The sequence below is a fragment of the Portunus trituberculatus genome, chromosome 24 (assembly GCF_017591435.1).
Source record: "Portunus trituberculatus isolate SZX2019 chromosome 24, ASM1759143v1, whole genome shotgun sequence".
NCBI classification, from domain to species: Eukaryota; Metazoa; Arthropoda; class Malacostraca; order Decapoda; family Portunidae; genus Portunus; species Portunus trituberculatus.
The window spans coordinates 17,368,313-17,382,606 of record NC_059278.1 but is presented as its reverse complement, the minus strand read 5'-3'; the positions used below and the strand labels follow the sequence as shown (position 1 = coordinate 17,382,606).

The following is a 14,294-nucleotide window of genomic DNA, read 5'->3' as shown; positions in this document are numbered from 1 at the left end:
GTGTGTTGTGTGTGATGTGGTCTCAGTCCTACCCGAAGATCGGCCACTACGAGCTCTGAGCTCTTTCCGTAGGGGAAAGGCTGGCTGGGTAACCAGCAGACGACCGTGGTGAATAACACACACCTCGTTCGTGGCAACACTACCACCATATCATATTGTCTGTGATAGAGCCGTAAGTAATTCCTCCTCTTTCTTTCTTTTCTTCCTTTTCCCCGGGCCTCTAACATAACAGGCCAACACATCTCACAACACAGGCTTTGCACGTCACATCATTCCACAGCGCGCGCACGCACGCACGCACGCGCGCGCGCGCGCACACACACACACACACACACACACACACACACACACAGTTAGAGCGCTGGCTTCACAAGCCAGATGACCGGGGTTCGATTCCCCGGCCGGGTGGAGATATTTGGGTGTGTCTCCTTTCACGTGTAGGTGCTGTTCACCTAGCAGTGAGTAGGTACGGGATGTAAATCGAGGAGTTGTGACTTTGTTGTCCCGGTGTGTGGTGTGTGCCTGGTCTCAGACCTATCCCAAGATCGGAAATAATGAGCTCTGAGCTCGCTCCGTAGGGTAACGTCTGGCTGTCTCGTCAGAGACTGCAGCAGATCAAACAGTGAATTACATACAACGTAAGACAGAGTAACGAGCAACACACGCACGCACGCACGCACACACACACACACACACACACACACACACACACACACACACGTAAGACAAAGCAACACACACACACACACACACACACACACACACACACACACACGTAAGACAGAGCAACACACACACACACACACACACACACACACACACACACACGTAAGACAGAGCACACACACACACACACACACACACACACACACACACACACACACACACACACACAACGTAAGACAGAGCACACACACACACACACACACACACACACACACACACACACACGTAAGACAGAGCAACACACACACACACACACACACACACACACACACACACACACACGTAAGACAGAGCACACACACACACACACACACACACACGTAAGACAGAGCAACACACACACACACACACACACACACACACACACACACACACACACCGTAAGACACACACACACACACACACACACACACACACACACACACACACACACACACACGTAAGACAGAGCAACACACACACACACACACACACACCGTAAGACAAAGCACACACACACACACACACACACACACACGTAAGACAGAGCAACACACACACACACACACACACACACACACGTAAGACAGAGCAACACACACACACACACACACACACACCTAAACCCACATCTAGCGGGAGGGAGGGAGGGGGTCGGGTCTGGGTTTGGGTCCAGCTGGTGGTCGCTCCCCGTGGATGACATATTTACGTACGTAAACCATTTTGAAAATGACGATTCTCAAAAAGATAGCTGGACACGAATACTACATAAATTCTGACTTGTCACCAATCAAAACTAATCCCTAAAATATAAAATTATGGCCGAGATAAGCAATAATAGAAATATCTCAAAAATACCGTTAATAAAAATGTTATAACATCGACATGCTTAAAAACAAATCTAAAGCCCACTAATCTTATTCAACACGATCGATAACACTTTTTAAAAATATTAACCACTTCCGCAACACATCAAAACTTGGCAACACGCTGAAATAACAAAATTAATATTCTATATTATGTCACTTTTACACTTTTTAACGGCACTATAAATCATTCTTAAAGTCGACACATCTCACTTATCAGGAGCGAAACAAACTTTACCAAACACAAACTATCTTTCGAAACCATTCACACTTCATTACAAGCTATAATAAAAAAATAAGCATACAGAGATGGAAAATTTGGAGAGGATATCTGGTTCTTATTTAGGCCATAATAAGCTTCAAAAGTTACGTATTTCACCCAACAGAAGCATGGAAAACAATTGAAACACAGCTAAATATGTATGAGAACCATAAAAAGTTAGTTTTGAATCAAAATAAATAAACTGAGAGCAATAGAAAATAATACCCGAATTCAACAGATAGGGGGAGGAAAAGCAAGATGGCGCCGGCTGATGACGTCACACGGGGAGCGAATGACGTCACGCGGGAAAATAGCTGATGACGTCACGCGGTGGCCGCTGTTCCCCCGCTTAACATCTCTAGGCCTTCACCATACGCAAATTAAGGAACAGAGGATAAGTCTCAACAGCCAACACGAAGTATCCCCTTCAGCCCATAAACTCCCGTGAAAAGCCCACATGGTATAAATAAAAAAAAAAAAAAAAAACAGCCAACACGAAAGATTAGGCCAGCGGCTCCACTTTGCGACGTGTCTGACATATAATAATTACAAAATGAAAGAGATAATGGGCGAGAGATAAGCACCGGGTCAGTGGTTCGTTTGTTTATTTACCATTTACTCACTGTTTTGGGTTTCCGCATTCCCAGCAGGTGTTAGTTCAGTGATATGTCGTCCTGGAGTGGGTGGGGACAAGTTGTGATGGTCAGGTATTGAATTACTTATAAACACTGCATGTGAGGGTCTATACTTGGTAACATACTGTTTGCCTTGTTTACTGATCTGTGATGGTTCATTCGTTGGTGTTTCGTCCTGGATGCTGGCACCGTTACGCTAAGATTGACACCACTGTGAAATATATATACGTAATGATTTATACACCAAAAATATTTCTTACGTTTCCGGATGGACGCTGTCCCAAAGCGGATGGACCTGGTATCGCCTCAGCCTAGTTTTCTTGTCAGCACAGAAACAAACACACACCGCTTTAATTAACTGTCTTCAACCATGTATGAATAGCTAACCTTTGCTTACTGAGAGGCTACCAACACGCCATTCTTTTTGTCACTCACTAATCTGTCTTCCTCTCAGTGCTTCACGTCTTGCCAGCGCGGCGCCACACGATCACATTCAAAGTTAACAAACTGAGAGTGGGAGTGGTCAGTGTTGGGTGGCGAGGCGGGACGGTGTTCCACTAAGTTAAGAGTTGCCACTTGCCACAATCAACACTATTACTGCAGGTGTGTAGGTAAAAGGCTTTGAATTAAATGTAGCAGTAGCTACTAACACGACCACCTGCTGCCATCACGAAAGACTCAAGGTATGAATGAAGTAATCGCAGCAGGAGGTTGTTCTGACGTTAAAGTTTCTTGGATCCAGCTCCTGGAGGGTGGGTGGCTGAGTGCTGAGGGTTGCGCTGTTGCCCGGATCAATGCAACCAGTTACCATATTAACTAGCTTATTATTTGAAAGTTTGCTACCAGAATTATATTTATACTACTGCATATATAGGTAATAGGTGCAACTTATCCTGTACCTATATTCTTAGTAATAGTAACGATATAACTTCTAAGTAGGTATAAAGTAGGTGAGGTGAACCATGCTGGTTCCTTACTGTTGGGAACAACCATCAAGCAAGCATATATCCAATGTGTCTGCCTGTCTTTTTCCTTCCATGTGAAAAAGACAAAGAATCGGCTTTCATTCAACTGACGACATCACAAGGCCTGTGGAAGATTAGTTATTCACTTCTGAATACAGTAAACTTCAAAGAGCGAGCGGCTATGTAATATTTATTGGACTTCAGAAAAGGACTATATTTAGTTTAGTTCCTCCCTTCAGTTCTGCGATATGCGACAATTAACAGCATTAGATGTGATATCTGGAATGTCTTTCAGGATTTACAAGAGGTGTGCAGGTGGGATGAAGGTGTGGTGTGTGTGTGTGTGTGTGTGTGTGTGTGTGTGTGTGTGTGTGTGTGTGTGTGTGTGATCTGTCACCACCACCGCACCATTACTACAATTATCACTACTATCACTATCACAATTACCACTACTACTACTACTACTACTACTACTACTACTACTACTACTACTACTACTACTACTACTACTACTATATACTACTACTGCTACTACTGAATAAAAAGCTATGGAAGGAGTTATATCTAGTGTTTTGGACTTAGAAAAGGCGTATGATAGAGTGAACAGAAAGAAATTGTTGACATTACTAACACACATAAGAATGGACAGGAGGATAGTGCAGATGAGGAAGCTGTACGAGGAGAATGAAGTCAAGTTCACAATAGGAGATATCAGAACAGGCTGGATGAAGAATAACACTGGAGTACGTCAGGGATGTGTAATCTTTCCAATCCTATTCAATATTTACACAGGAATTGATGGCGAGGATTAGGATATCAGGGAGGGGAGTAAAAATTGGGGATAGGAAACTAGGCTGCCTAACCCATGCTGACAACAGTGCTGATGGCAAAGAGTAATGAGATGGAGGAGTTATTACAGGTAGCTATACAGTATTTACGGAAGAGAGTGGAATGTCAGATATAATGGTAAAAAACACAAGGTGATAGAGTTCAGTAGCCATGTGGAGGGACAGTGTCAGTGGGTATAGGAATGATGTCTTCGAGGTGGTAGATAGGTACACTTATCTAGGGTTGGATGTGAGTAAAGAAGGAATAGGAGGAGAAAAACGGATGAGAACAAATGAAGGAAGCTGGGAAAATGACAGGGCTGATAATCCACCCAGGGAGCAGGTCAGTTTACATATATAAAGCAGCCAGAAGCTTGTGGAAGGGGATGGCAGTGTTGTATTGCTTGTGTGGGTCTGAAATTACCAATTGGCAGAGAAGGAGATATAGGTAAATTAGGGAAAGCCCAAAAACTAGGAGGAAGATAGGGTCTAGGGATCCCTCGCAGTACTGATTGAGAAGCTAATAATGTAGAGACGGACCGGGACACTTTTAGGGAGAGAGTAGTCAAACGTAAGATGAACTTCTTAACCCTTATACTGTCAGGGCCGCCGGGGTGGCTTGTCTAATAGACTGCTATGCATAGCCGCCCGGGCAGCTCTGATATAACTTTTCATCTTCGTACGCAGTCAGTCATTAAGTCGTATTAACAGTTATAGTAATAGTAGTAGTAGTAGTAGTAGTAGTAGTAGTAGTAGTAGTAGTAGTAGTAGTAGTAGCAGCAGCAGCAGCAGCAGCAGCAGCAGCAGCAGCAGCAGCAGCAGCAGCAGCAGCAGCAGCAGCAGCAGCAGTAGTAGTAGTAGTAGTAGTAGTAGTAGTAGCAGTAGTAGTAGTGGGTAAGTAGTAGTAGTGGGTAAGTAGTAGCAGTAGTAGTAGCAGTAGCAGTAGTAGCAGCAGCAGCAGCTGTTGTTGTTGTTGTTGTTGTTGTATACATGTTGTATACATGTTTACTTACGTCCACTCATCCTCCCTATCCAGAAATCTACTTGATTTTCTAAAGTCCGCCATGAAGTAGGCAGGGGCCAATGCATTACTGGCTCTATCCAGGCATCTAGGAACATGTGCATCATGATATTCACGGGCAACAGACGTGCAAGGTACACACTCCTTATATTATGCTAAGCGATGCAAAGCTGCCTTGTCTTGTTTCACTGTTCACCTTAATTTTCCACAATTTTCAAACAGCCTCGTTTTTCACTTGCAATCGATGATTTTCTATTCGGATCAAAATCTAAATGAAGATTGAAAAATGTTTCGGCCAAAATTTGTTGAGGGCCGTGACGGCCTTGGGCGCCGCACTGGGGAGAAGGTGGCTGTCGGGTCCGCCTGGGGCCCAAGGCAGGAACTGGCAGCAGGTCCTTCTTTTCCTTTGCGGCCTCAAGCTTCAGTGATAATCATCCACTTGCAGTGCCTCATACTAGGCAAGGAGTTGCCATAAGCAAGGGATCAATGTCTACCATTCACCAGATGTTGACCAGAGGGGAGTCCTTATAGGGAAATAAGAGCTCCTTCCATAGAGTCTGGTGGAGGGTGTCTCTTGATTGTGGTAGCACTGGGCTGAATAAATCGCCATGAACGAGGGCACGCTGTGCACCATGCACTAGACACTGGCAGTACGAGGGAGTCCTTTAGAGGTGAGAGGGCTCACTTCATGCCAGTGGCTGGGGCGTAGTGTGTGGCACGCTGTGCACCATGCACCAGACACTGGCAGGACGAGGGGGGTCCTTCAGGGGTGAGAGGACTCACTTCATGCCAGTGGCTGGGGTGTGGTGTGGCACGCTGTGCGCCATACACCAGACACTGGCAGTACGAGGGGGGTCCTTCAGGGGTGAGAGGACTCACTTCATGTCAGTGGCTGGGGTGTGGTGTGTGGCACGCTGGGCGCCATACACCAGACACTGGCAGTACGAGGGGGTCCTTCAGGGGTGAGAGGACTCCTTCATGTCAGTGGCTGGGGTGTGGTGTGTGGCACGCTGGGCGCCATACACCAGACACTGGCAGTACGAGGGGGGTCCTTCAGGGGTGAGAGGGCTCCCTTCATGTCAGTGGCTGGGGGTGTGGTGTGAGGCACGCTGTACGTTATGCACCAGACATTGGCAGGACGAGGAGGGACCTCTACTGGTGAGAGGGCTCACTTCATGACAGTGGCTGGGGCGTGGTGTGTGGTGGGTCATTGCTCATGGCGATCCGTGTGAGGCGCGGCAAGGTTGCCTCGTCACTGCTCTCACACCGGACCCTTGGGGAGGAAGGGTTCGGCCCAGTACCAACAAAGGAAAATAGAATTCATATAGTTTCATCATGTTTATCGACCGCTTCGTTATCACGGAATCGCTTCGTGGAAAATCGGATCGTAAAAATATTATCGTGGAAAATATTATCGAGGAGAATCACATCGCGGAAAATATTATCGTGGAAAATGAAATCGTGGAAAATATTATCGTGGAAAATGAAATCGTGGAAAATATTATCGTGGAAAATGAAATCGTGGAAAATATTATCGTGGAAAATATTATCGAGGAGAATCACATCGCGGAAAATATTATCGTGGAAAATGAAATCGTGGAAAATATCATCGTGGAAAAACGCATCGTGAGGTTGTTTATTTATTTATTTATTTATTTATCTATTTATCATATACTTTAAAATATATATGTACGTACTGTACCATGGTGTTATTTGTACTTCCCGATATTATTTTTTTCATTTATAATTCAGTACAAACGACGTAAAAATGAATGAGAGAGAGAGAGAGAGAGAGAGAGAGAGAGAGAGAGTGTGTGAGTGAGTGAGTGAGAGGGACAGAGAGCGTGGTAGAGGAGGAAGAGAGTGGGGCAGTGTGTGTGTGTGAGTAAGTGAGTGAGAGGGACAGAGAGAGCGTGGGAGAGGAGGGAGAGAGGGAATCGTGGGGAGTTTGTCCGCAGATTACGTTAAACGTGGCTGTGTCTCACCGTAGAGTTTGTGAGGAGTGCGTGGACATTATTTGCTGCTCTTGTTACTACTACTACTACTACTACTACTACTACTACTACTACTACTACATTTTTTTTATGTTGTGGCCTATAGCTCCTAAAGGTAACTTGAAGAGTATTGGAAGCGCTGTTCAGCTTCCAACCATTATTGGGGAAGGCAATTTTATTGATAGTGGTACCCCATTAGGGCCCATATCACCTCCCAATCGTATCTTTGGTATAATCACCTAGAACACCGTTTCCGAACCTTTTCCGACCATAGCACCCCCCGTTGTCATGATTAAGGAGTTCAGCACTTGTTATTAAAAGGATAAAAGAAAGTGAAGTGTGTGCATCACTTCCCAGCACCCTCTATAATTGATTTCAGCACCCAGAGAGTGCTAGCACCCGAGGTTGGGAAAAGCTCACCTAAAACCTGGGTATCATGGTGACATGTTGGTGATTTTAAACTACTCGACATATGGCAAAGTGTCAAGACGATACGTGGTGGGATTTGAACCTACGCGTGGACGTCTGCCCGATCCCACGCTCACCATATCCACTACGCCACCGCCTCCCTGTACTCTTGTTGTTATTCTCTCTCTCTCTCTCTCTCTCTCTCTCTCTCTCTCTCTCTCTCTCTCTCTCTCTCTCATGTTATGTATGAAACTACCAGATATATGGGCGTGTGTATTGGTTAAGTACATGACAGTGCACAGCCTGAGACTAATAATGTTGGGTGTTCTTAACTGGAATGTACGCGAGAAGGGGAGAGTGAGATGAGATGAGCGTCCGTCTGTCCCTTGTAACTGTCTGTGAGTCACTGGTGATTGGTGAAGGACTGACTGACATTTCGAACACAGGTCTTGAGGGTTTCTGATCTTGCTCGAGCTGTATCTTTGCTCATTAACTGACTTTTTTTCACCTTTCCACAGCTTATACGTTATCTTTATCATCATCTACATTATTCTCAGACTTTATTAGTAATAGTAGTAGGTAATGGTAGTAGTAGTTCTGAACTGATGTGAGGGAATGAAACAGACTGCTTCGAGAATAGTAGTAGTAGTAGTAGTAGTAGTAGTAGTAGTAGTAGTAGTAGTAGTAGTAGTAGTAGTAGTAGTAGTAGTAGTAGTAGTAGTAGCAGCAGCAGCAGCAGCAGTAGTAGTAGTAGTAGTAGTAGTAGTAGTAGTAGTAGTAGTAGTAGTAGTAGTAGTAGTAGTAGGATATAGATCTTTACCTATCACCATTATCATCACATCAATAGCCTAGTAATAGTAGCAGTACCAGTGGTAATAATATATATATATATATATATATATATATATATATATATATATATATATATATATATATATATATATATATATATATATATATATGATTTTCTTCAGCAATTGTATACTTTCCACATGTTTTCCAACTGTTTTGTACTAAACTTCCTCGGAATTTCTCCAGAAAATTAATTTCCTTAAACTTTTCCTTATATAACAATAAATTTCCCTATCTGAGAAAATTTCCTCAAGTGAGAGCCCTGCCACTGCTCGCTACTTCACAAATAAGTAGATTATCTTATTAGCAGTTGCAGTTACCACAGACGTTCACTCAAACACAAGATGACATGTATTTGTATTATATATCTACACTCTCTTACAACAGATTTAGATAACAGATACATAATTCCCCCACTCGCACACCCTACGATACGGGAATAGATAGGTAAATAGATAGGTAGATAGATAAACAAGCAGACATGCAGACAGATAGATAGGTAGCTAGACAGACAGACAGACAGACACAAAGAAAGACAAACAGACATAAATAAATAGCTAGTTAGATACGCAGGTTGATAGACAGACAGATAGATAAAATACTAACTACCTCAGCTTCATTCAGATACAAACACACATCAAACAAGATAAGATACACGTCTTTAATGCCAAAAAATCTTACATGAATAAATAAATAAATAAATAAATAAATAAATAAATAAATAAATAAACAGCGTGTGTATATACATAGAGATGATAACCTTTTGCATTTCCCATTCATTGTCTTTGGGGTATTAGATCATCAACACAGAACCAGCGAAACGTCACACAAACACATACAAACTCTTGAATCATGGTGGGATAAAGGGCCCATATTTAGAAACACTCTGCTCTAATACCACGACTGTTTTCCAAGACCACAGAGATGATTTGCAGGGTTTTCAAGAGTGTTTCTCCACTTGATAATGTAGAAATCTTGTCAATCTGCCTATAGAACCGTAAAACATCTTAAAAAACTCGTGCAAATTTAACTAAAGCCTTTTGAAATAGTGGAGGTGAAGCAGCACAGAAGTGTTTGAGAATAAGAGCAAAGAACCGAAACAATTTAGGAACCCAAAGCAGACTACGAAAACAAATTGAAGGGAAGGAGGAGAAGGAAGAAGAGGAGGAGGAAGAACGACGAAGCACAGGACGTCTTGATGGTGTCCTACGATGTCCTGGTGTCTTTTTATTGATTATCCTTCGATTTCTATTGGTTGAATGCCTTAAAGATCCCTGCAACCTGTTTCTCTTTCCTTGGGCTTGATAATAGGTGTCCCATGCACTTCCCTGCGGCCTGTAGTAGCTCCCAGTGGCGTAGTGTGGGTGTGTGTAGTAGTAATGGGAGTAGGTGTCCTGTGCGTCTTGGTCCGTGTCCTGTGTGTGATCTCCAGGTGAAAGGGAGTTGTGATACTGCTGGTACTGTTGTTCTGCTTCCTCGTGTCCCTCGGAGCTCATTTCATCCTTCTCCTTCTCTCGGAACACTGCAAAGCTCTCGTGTTCTCGCTCCTTCTCTTTTTCCTCCTCCCCCACTTTGTAATAGTTATCCTCCTCTTCCTCCTCTTCTTCCTGTGCGTAAGGATCCTGCTCCTCTTCTTCCTCTTCCTCCTCCTCTTCGTCTCCATAAGGGTCCTCCTCTTCTTCTTCTTCTTCTTCTTCTTCCTCCTCCTCCTCTTCCTCCTCGTCATAGGGATCGAAGTCTTGAGGGTCGTGGTAATCTGGGAAGCCCTCAGGGAAGCCGAATTTTTCGTACACGTAGGGTGAAATTGGCAAATACGATCGCCCTGGGGAAGAAACCACGGCGTTTAGTAGTTGTTGGAGAGATAGTTGGGAGTTGTTATCCTCGTGACCTCAAATAAGTACTAGTATCAAAGAAGAAGAAGAAGAAGAAGAAGAAGAAGAAGAAGAAGAAGAAGAAGAAGAAGAAGAAGAAGAAAAAGAAGATGATGATTATGATGATTATGATAAGAAGAAAAAGAAGATGATGATTATGATGATTATGATTATGATGTTTATGAGGATGATGATGAAGAAAAAGAAAAGAAAAAGTTTTGTAATCCTTATGACCTAAAAAGTACTAGTATCAAATAATAATAATAATAATAATAATAATAATAATAATAATAATAATAATAATAATAATAAGAAGAAGAAGAAGAAGAAGAAGTACTAGTATCAAAAAAGAAGAAGAAGAAGAAGAAGAAGAAGAAGAAAGTACTAGTATCAAAGAAGAAGAAGAAATAGGAGGAGAAGAAGAAGAAAGAAGAAGGAGCAGAATAGAATGAAGAAGAAGCTACAATAGAGAGGATTTTAATTCCAAGACATTCTAATCATTCCTTTCAAAATATAAGCAATAATCATGTATTGTATTGATCTCTGTCTCAAAAAACATATAATCTACATCACTGGAGCCTTTTTCACACTTTCTTTTGTATAGCTCTTGGCCACAACATCTATCCCACCTCCCAGTCAATCAATCAATCAATATCACCTGGCAAGCGACTGACTTAATTTTTCGGTAACACACGACTAAAGAATCGATCTAACTACACACGACAATGATTCGTTCTAACTACACTCTACGCATTCACACACTTTGCCGCCACACCCACAAAAGACACGTGCGCAGTCAAGCCAGGCAACCCACAACAGTGAAGGTCAGTGATACTCGTCTCATACTTACAGAACAAACCTATGATACCGAAGACGCCGAGCCAGTTTAACGTGACCTTCCAGATGTCATTCTTGGAGACGCCTATTGGTATGTAAGGATCAGGGTAAGGAATGAAGCCAAGCGGCCGTAATGCATCTATCAACTCCACCACGGGAGGTGAAAACTTCCAATCTCTCGCTAGCTCTTGGGACTCCTCTCTTGCAGCCTTCCCGAGCGTCGCCAGCCAGTCCCCGAGCGAGGCTGAGTCGAAGTAAGAGTCGATGATGTACATGATACCTCTCATGATCTTCTGCAAGGTTTCAAAGCGCATTCCCTCCTGACTGGAGACTGGAAACTGCTCTCCCGTCACTTCTGCCTCCGTGTTTACTGTGTTTCCTGTCTCTTCAACGGTATTCTTAGCCATTCTAGAATCCCCATTTTCCTCCTCAGCAAGACTTGATCCTCCTGGTGTGTCTGTGTCCCGCCCAGTGACCTCTTGAGGGTGCGAAAGCCCAGGGCAGAGCAGGTCACCAGGAGCGCCAGTGTTGTTAACGCCCATCGAAGTGCCATGCTGGGAAGAGGAAAAGTGTAGATATTGATGGTGATATTGGGTTTATTTTGTTTCCCTTTTAATTTAGATTTTTTTAGAGAGAATGTGGAGGAAGGAAAAGTAAAAAGTAACGTATCTTATTCCTTATTTTTGTTGTCCTTGTGTCATTCCATTCTCACATGTAGAAAAGGAAGAAGAAGGAACAAAAAGAAGTCGAAGAAGAAGAAGAAATAAAAGTGAAGAGAAAGAAGAAGTAGAGGAAGAGGAACAAGAACAAGAAGAAGAACAAGAAGAACAAGAAGGACAGCAACAATAGTAATAACAATAATGATAATAATAATAATAATAATAATAATAATAATAATAATAATAATAATAATAATAATAATAATAATAATAATAATAATAATAATAATAATAACAACAACAACAACAACAACAACAACAACCAAGAACAACACTTCCACCACCACCACCACCACCACCACCACCACTACAACCACCACCATCACCACAAGAGTTTCACAGGACGCTACCTCTCCTGACGAAGACCTACGCGTGGATAGAATACCGATAGGGAGTGAGAGCTGAGACAAGGGACAAGAAGGGGTCGACAATGGGGTTTATAGAGGATTGAATGCTACTTAAATGCAATCCAGACCTCCTCCTCGCGCCTCTGAATGTGTAATGAAAGGAAGGGGTACTATGAGACTTTCTTTTTCCTTATGTAGGCAAAAAGAAAGCCACACTAGGATAGGTACCAAAAGGATGGCTTGCCTGGCTTAGTATTCTCTCTCTCTCTCTCTCTCTCTCTCTCTCTCTCTCTCTCTGAAACAATATCCGCTCACGAAACACACCAGAAACACACTTGAAACAGCGCCCACTCACGAAACACACCTGAAACACACCTGAAATATCGCCCACTCACGAAACACACTTGAAACACACCTGAAAAACACCTGAATCCGCACCCACTCACGAAACACACCTGAAACATCGCCCACTCACGAAACACACCTGAAACAACACCCACTCATGAAACCCACTTGAAACACACTTGAAACACACCTGAAACACACCTGAAACACACCTGAAACAACACCCACTCATGAAACACATCTGAAACACACCTGAAACAACACTCACTCACGAAATACAGCACCCAATCACGAAACACACCTAAACCACACCTGAAACCGTACCCACTCACGAAACACACCTGAAACATCGCCCACTCACGAAACACACCTGAAACACACCTGCCACGGTCACGACACTTATGACCTTCAGGTGGAAAAACAGGTTCTTGCCCGGGAATCTAGGTCAGGAAGAAAGCCATAATCAGGTCTGCGCTCTCTCTCTCTCTCTCTCTCTCTCTCTCTCTCTCTCTCTCTCTCTCTCTCTCTCTCTCTCTCTCTCTTTTTCTTTTTTTTGTTTATCTGTTTTCTTTTACAAGGAATTTTTTCTCTTTGTTGATTTTTTTTATTCTTCTCTGTTCTATTATCGCCATTTTTCTTCTTCCTATAACAACAACAACAACAACAACAACAACAACAGCAACATCCACTATACTACTACTACTACTACTACTACTGCTACTAACACAAATACTACTACCGTTACTTCCCCAATACTACTACTACTACTACTACTACTACTACTACTACTACTACACCACCAGTAACAACAACAACAACAACTACTATTACTACTACCACAAACACGTACTATTTCACAACATCACTTACTTTTACACCCTTCAAGTCCTCCAACGGGCAACCATCACCTCCCTACACACTTCTGAACTTCTCTCTAGACACACACACAGCCGGAGCCACGGAGAGTCTGTGGGGCCAGTGTCTGTCAAGCTCTCTTCCTCTAAACTTTCTCTGCCTACCCACTGCCCCTCCTCTCTCAACCAGCCCGGCAACTCTTTCCTCCCTTGTCACTCTCCACGGCTCACTGACCGATATTTGAGGCACTGATAGGCATATGGAATAAAGGTTAGCAGGTTTTGATGCATTCCTCTCGTGTGTTGTTTCATTCATGTTGGTGTTGGTATTTGCGTTAGCTGGGTGTGTTAGAGGGAGGTTAGGCTATAGGAAGTGTGTGTTTGTGGTTGTAGTTTTAGTGTTCTTATTGTCCTCGTGTGTTTCGTGAGAAGTAAAGCATTTTGGTGAAGTTTGAGAGAAGGAAATGATATCTAGGTGTTGTTATGTTTGGTTTGTTTTGGTGAAATATTTCTAGGTTAATGTTGGTTTTATTAACGTGTGTGTAACTTTTATATTACAGTTTGTTCTTGCGTATTTTATGTGAAATTACGTAACAAGTAAAGTTCTAAAGGATTACGATGTCCAGGCTCTGATAAAATTACTGAGTTTGGCGATTTTTGGGTGAAGTATTGGAAACACGCGCCATCAAGAATACTAAGAACCAAAATAGATTAGTCTGTCATAGGAGAATTTAGTCAAAATTAAGAGAAAACGAAGCCATATACCTCGAATGAAGAGAACACTAA

The 14,294-nt window shown here is 42.9% G+C and overlaps 1 protein-coding gene across 1 annotated transcript; it reads right to left on the bottom strand.

Annotated features, from left to right (window-relative positions):
• Positions 1 to 8,880: 8,880 nt before the first annotated feature.
• On the bottom strand, positions 8,881 to 13,682 carry LOC123508448 (zinc finger CCCH domain-containing protein 18-like). The gene is made up of 3 exons (XM_045262194.1): positions 13,525 to 13,682; positions 11,257 to 11,797; positions 8,881 to 10,357 (listed from the first exon to the last, which is right to left on the bottom strand). Exons 2-3 carry the CDS (start codon positions 11,783 to 11,785, stop codon positions 9,543 to 9,545), a joined length of 1,344 nt encoding a protein of 447 aa, XP_045118129.1. The 5' UTR covers positions 11,786 to 11,797; positions 13,525 to 13,682; the 3' UTR covers positions 8,881 to 9,542.
• Positions 13,683 to 14,294: the final 612 nt, after the last annotated feature.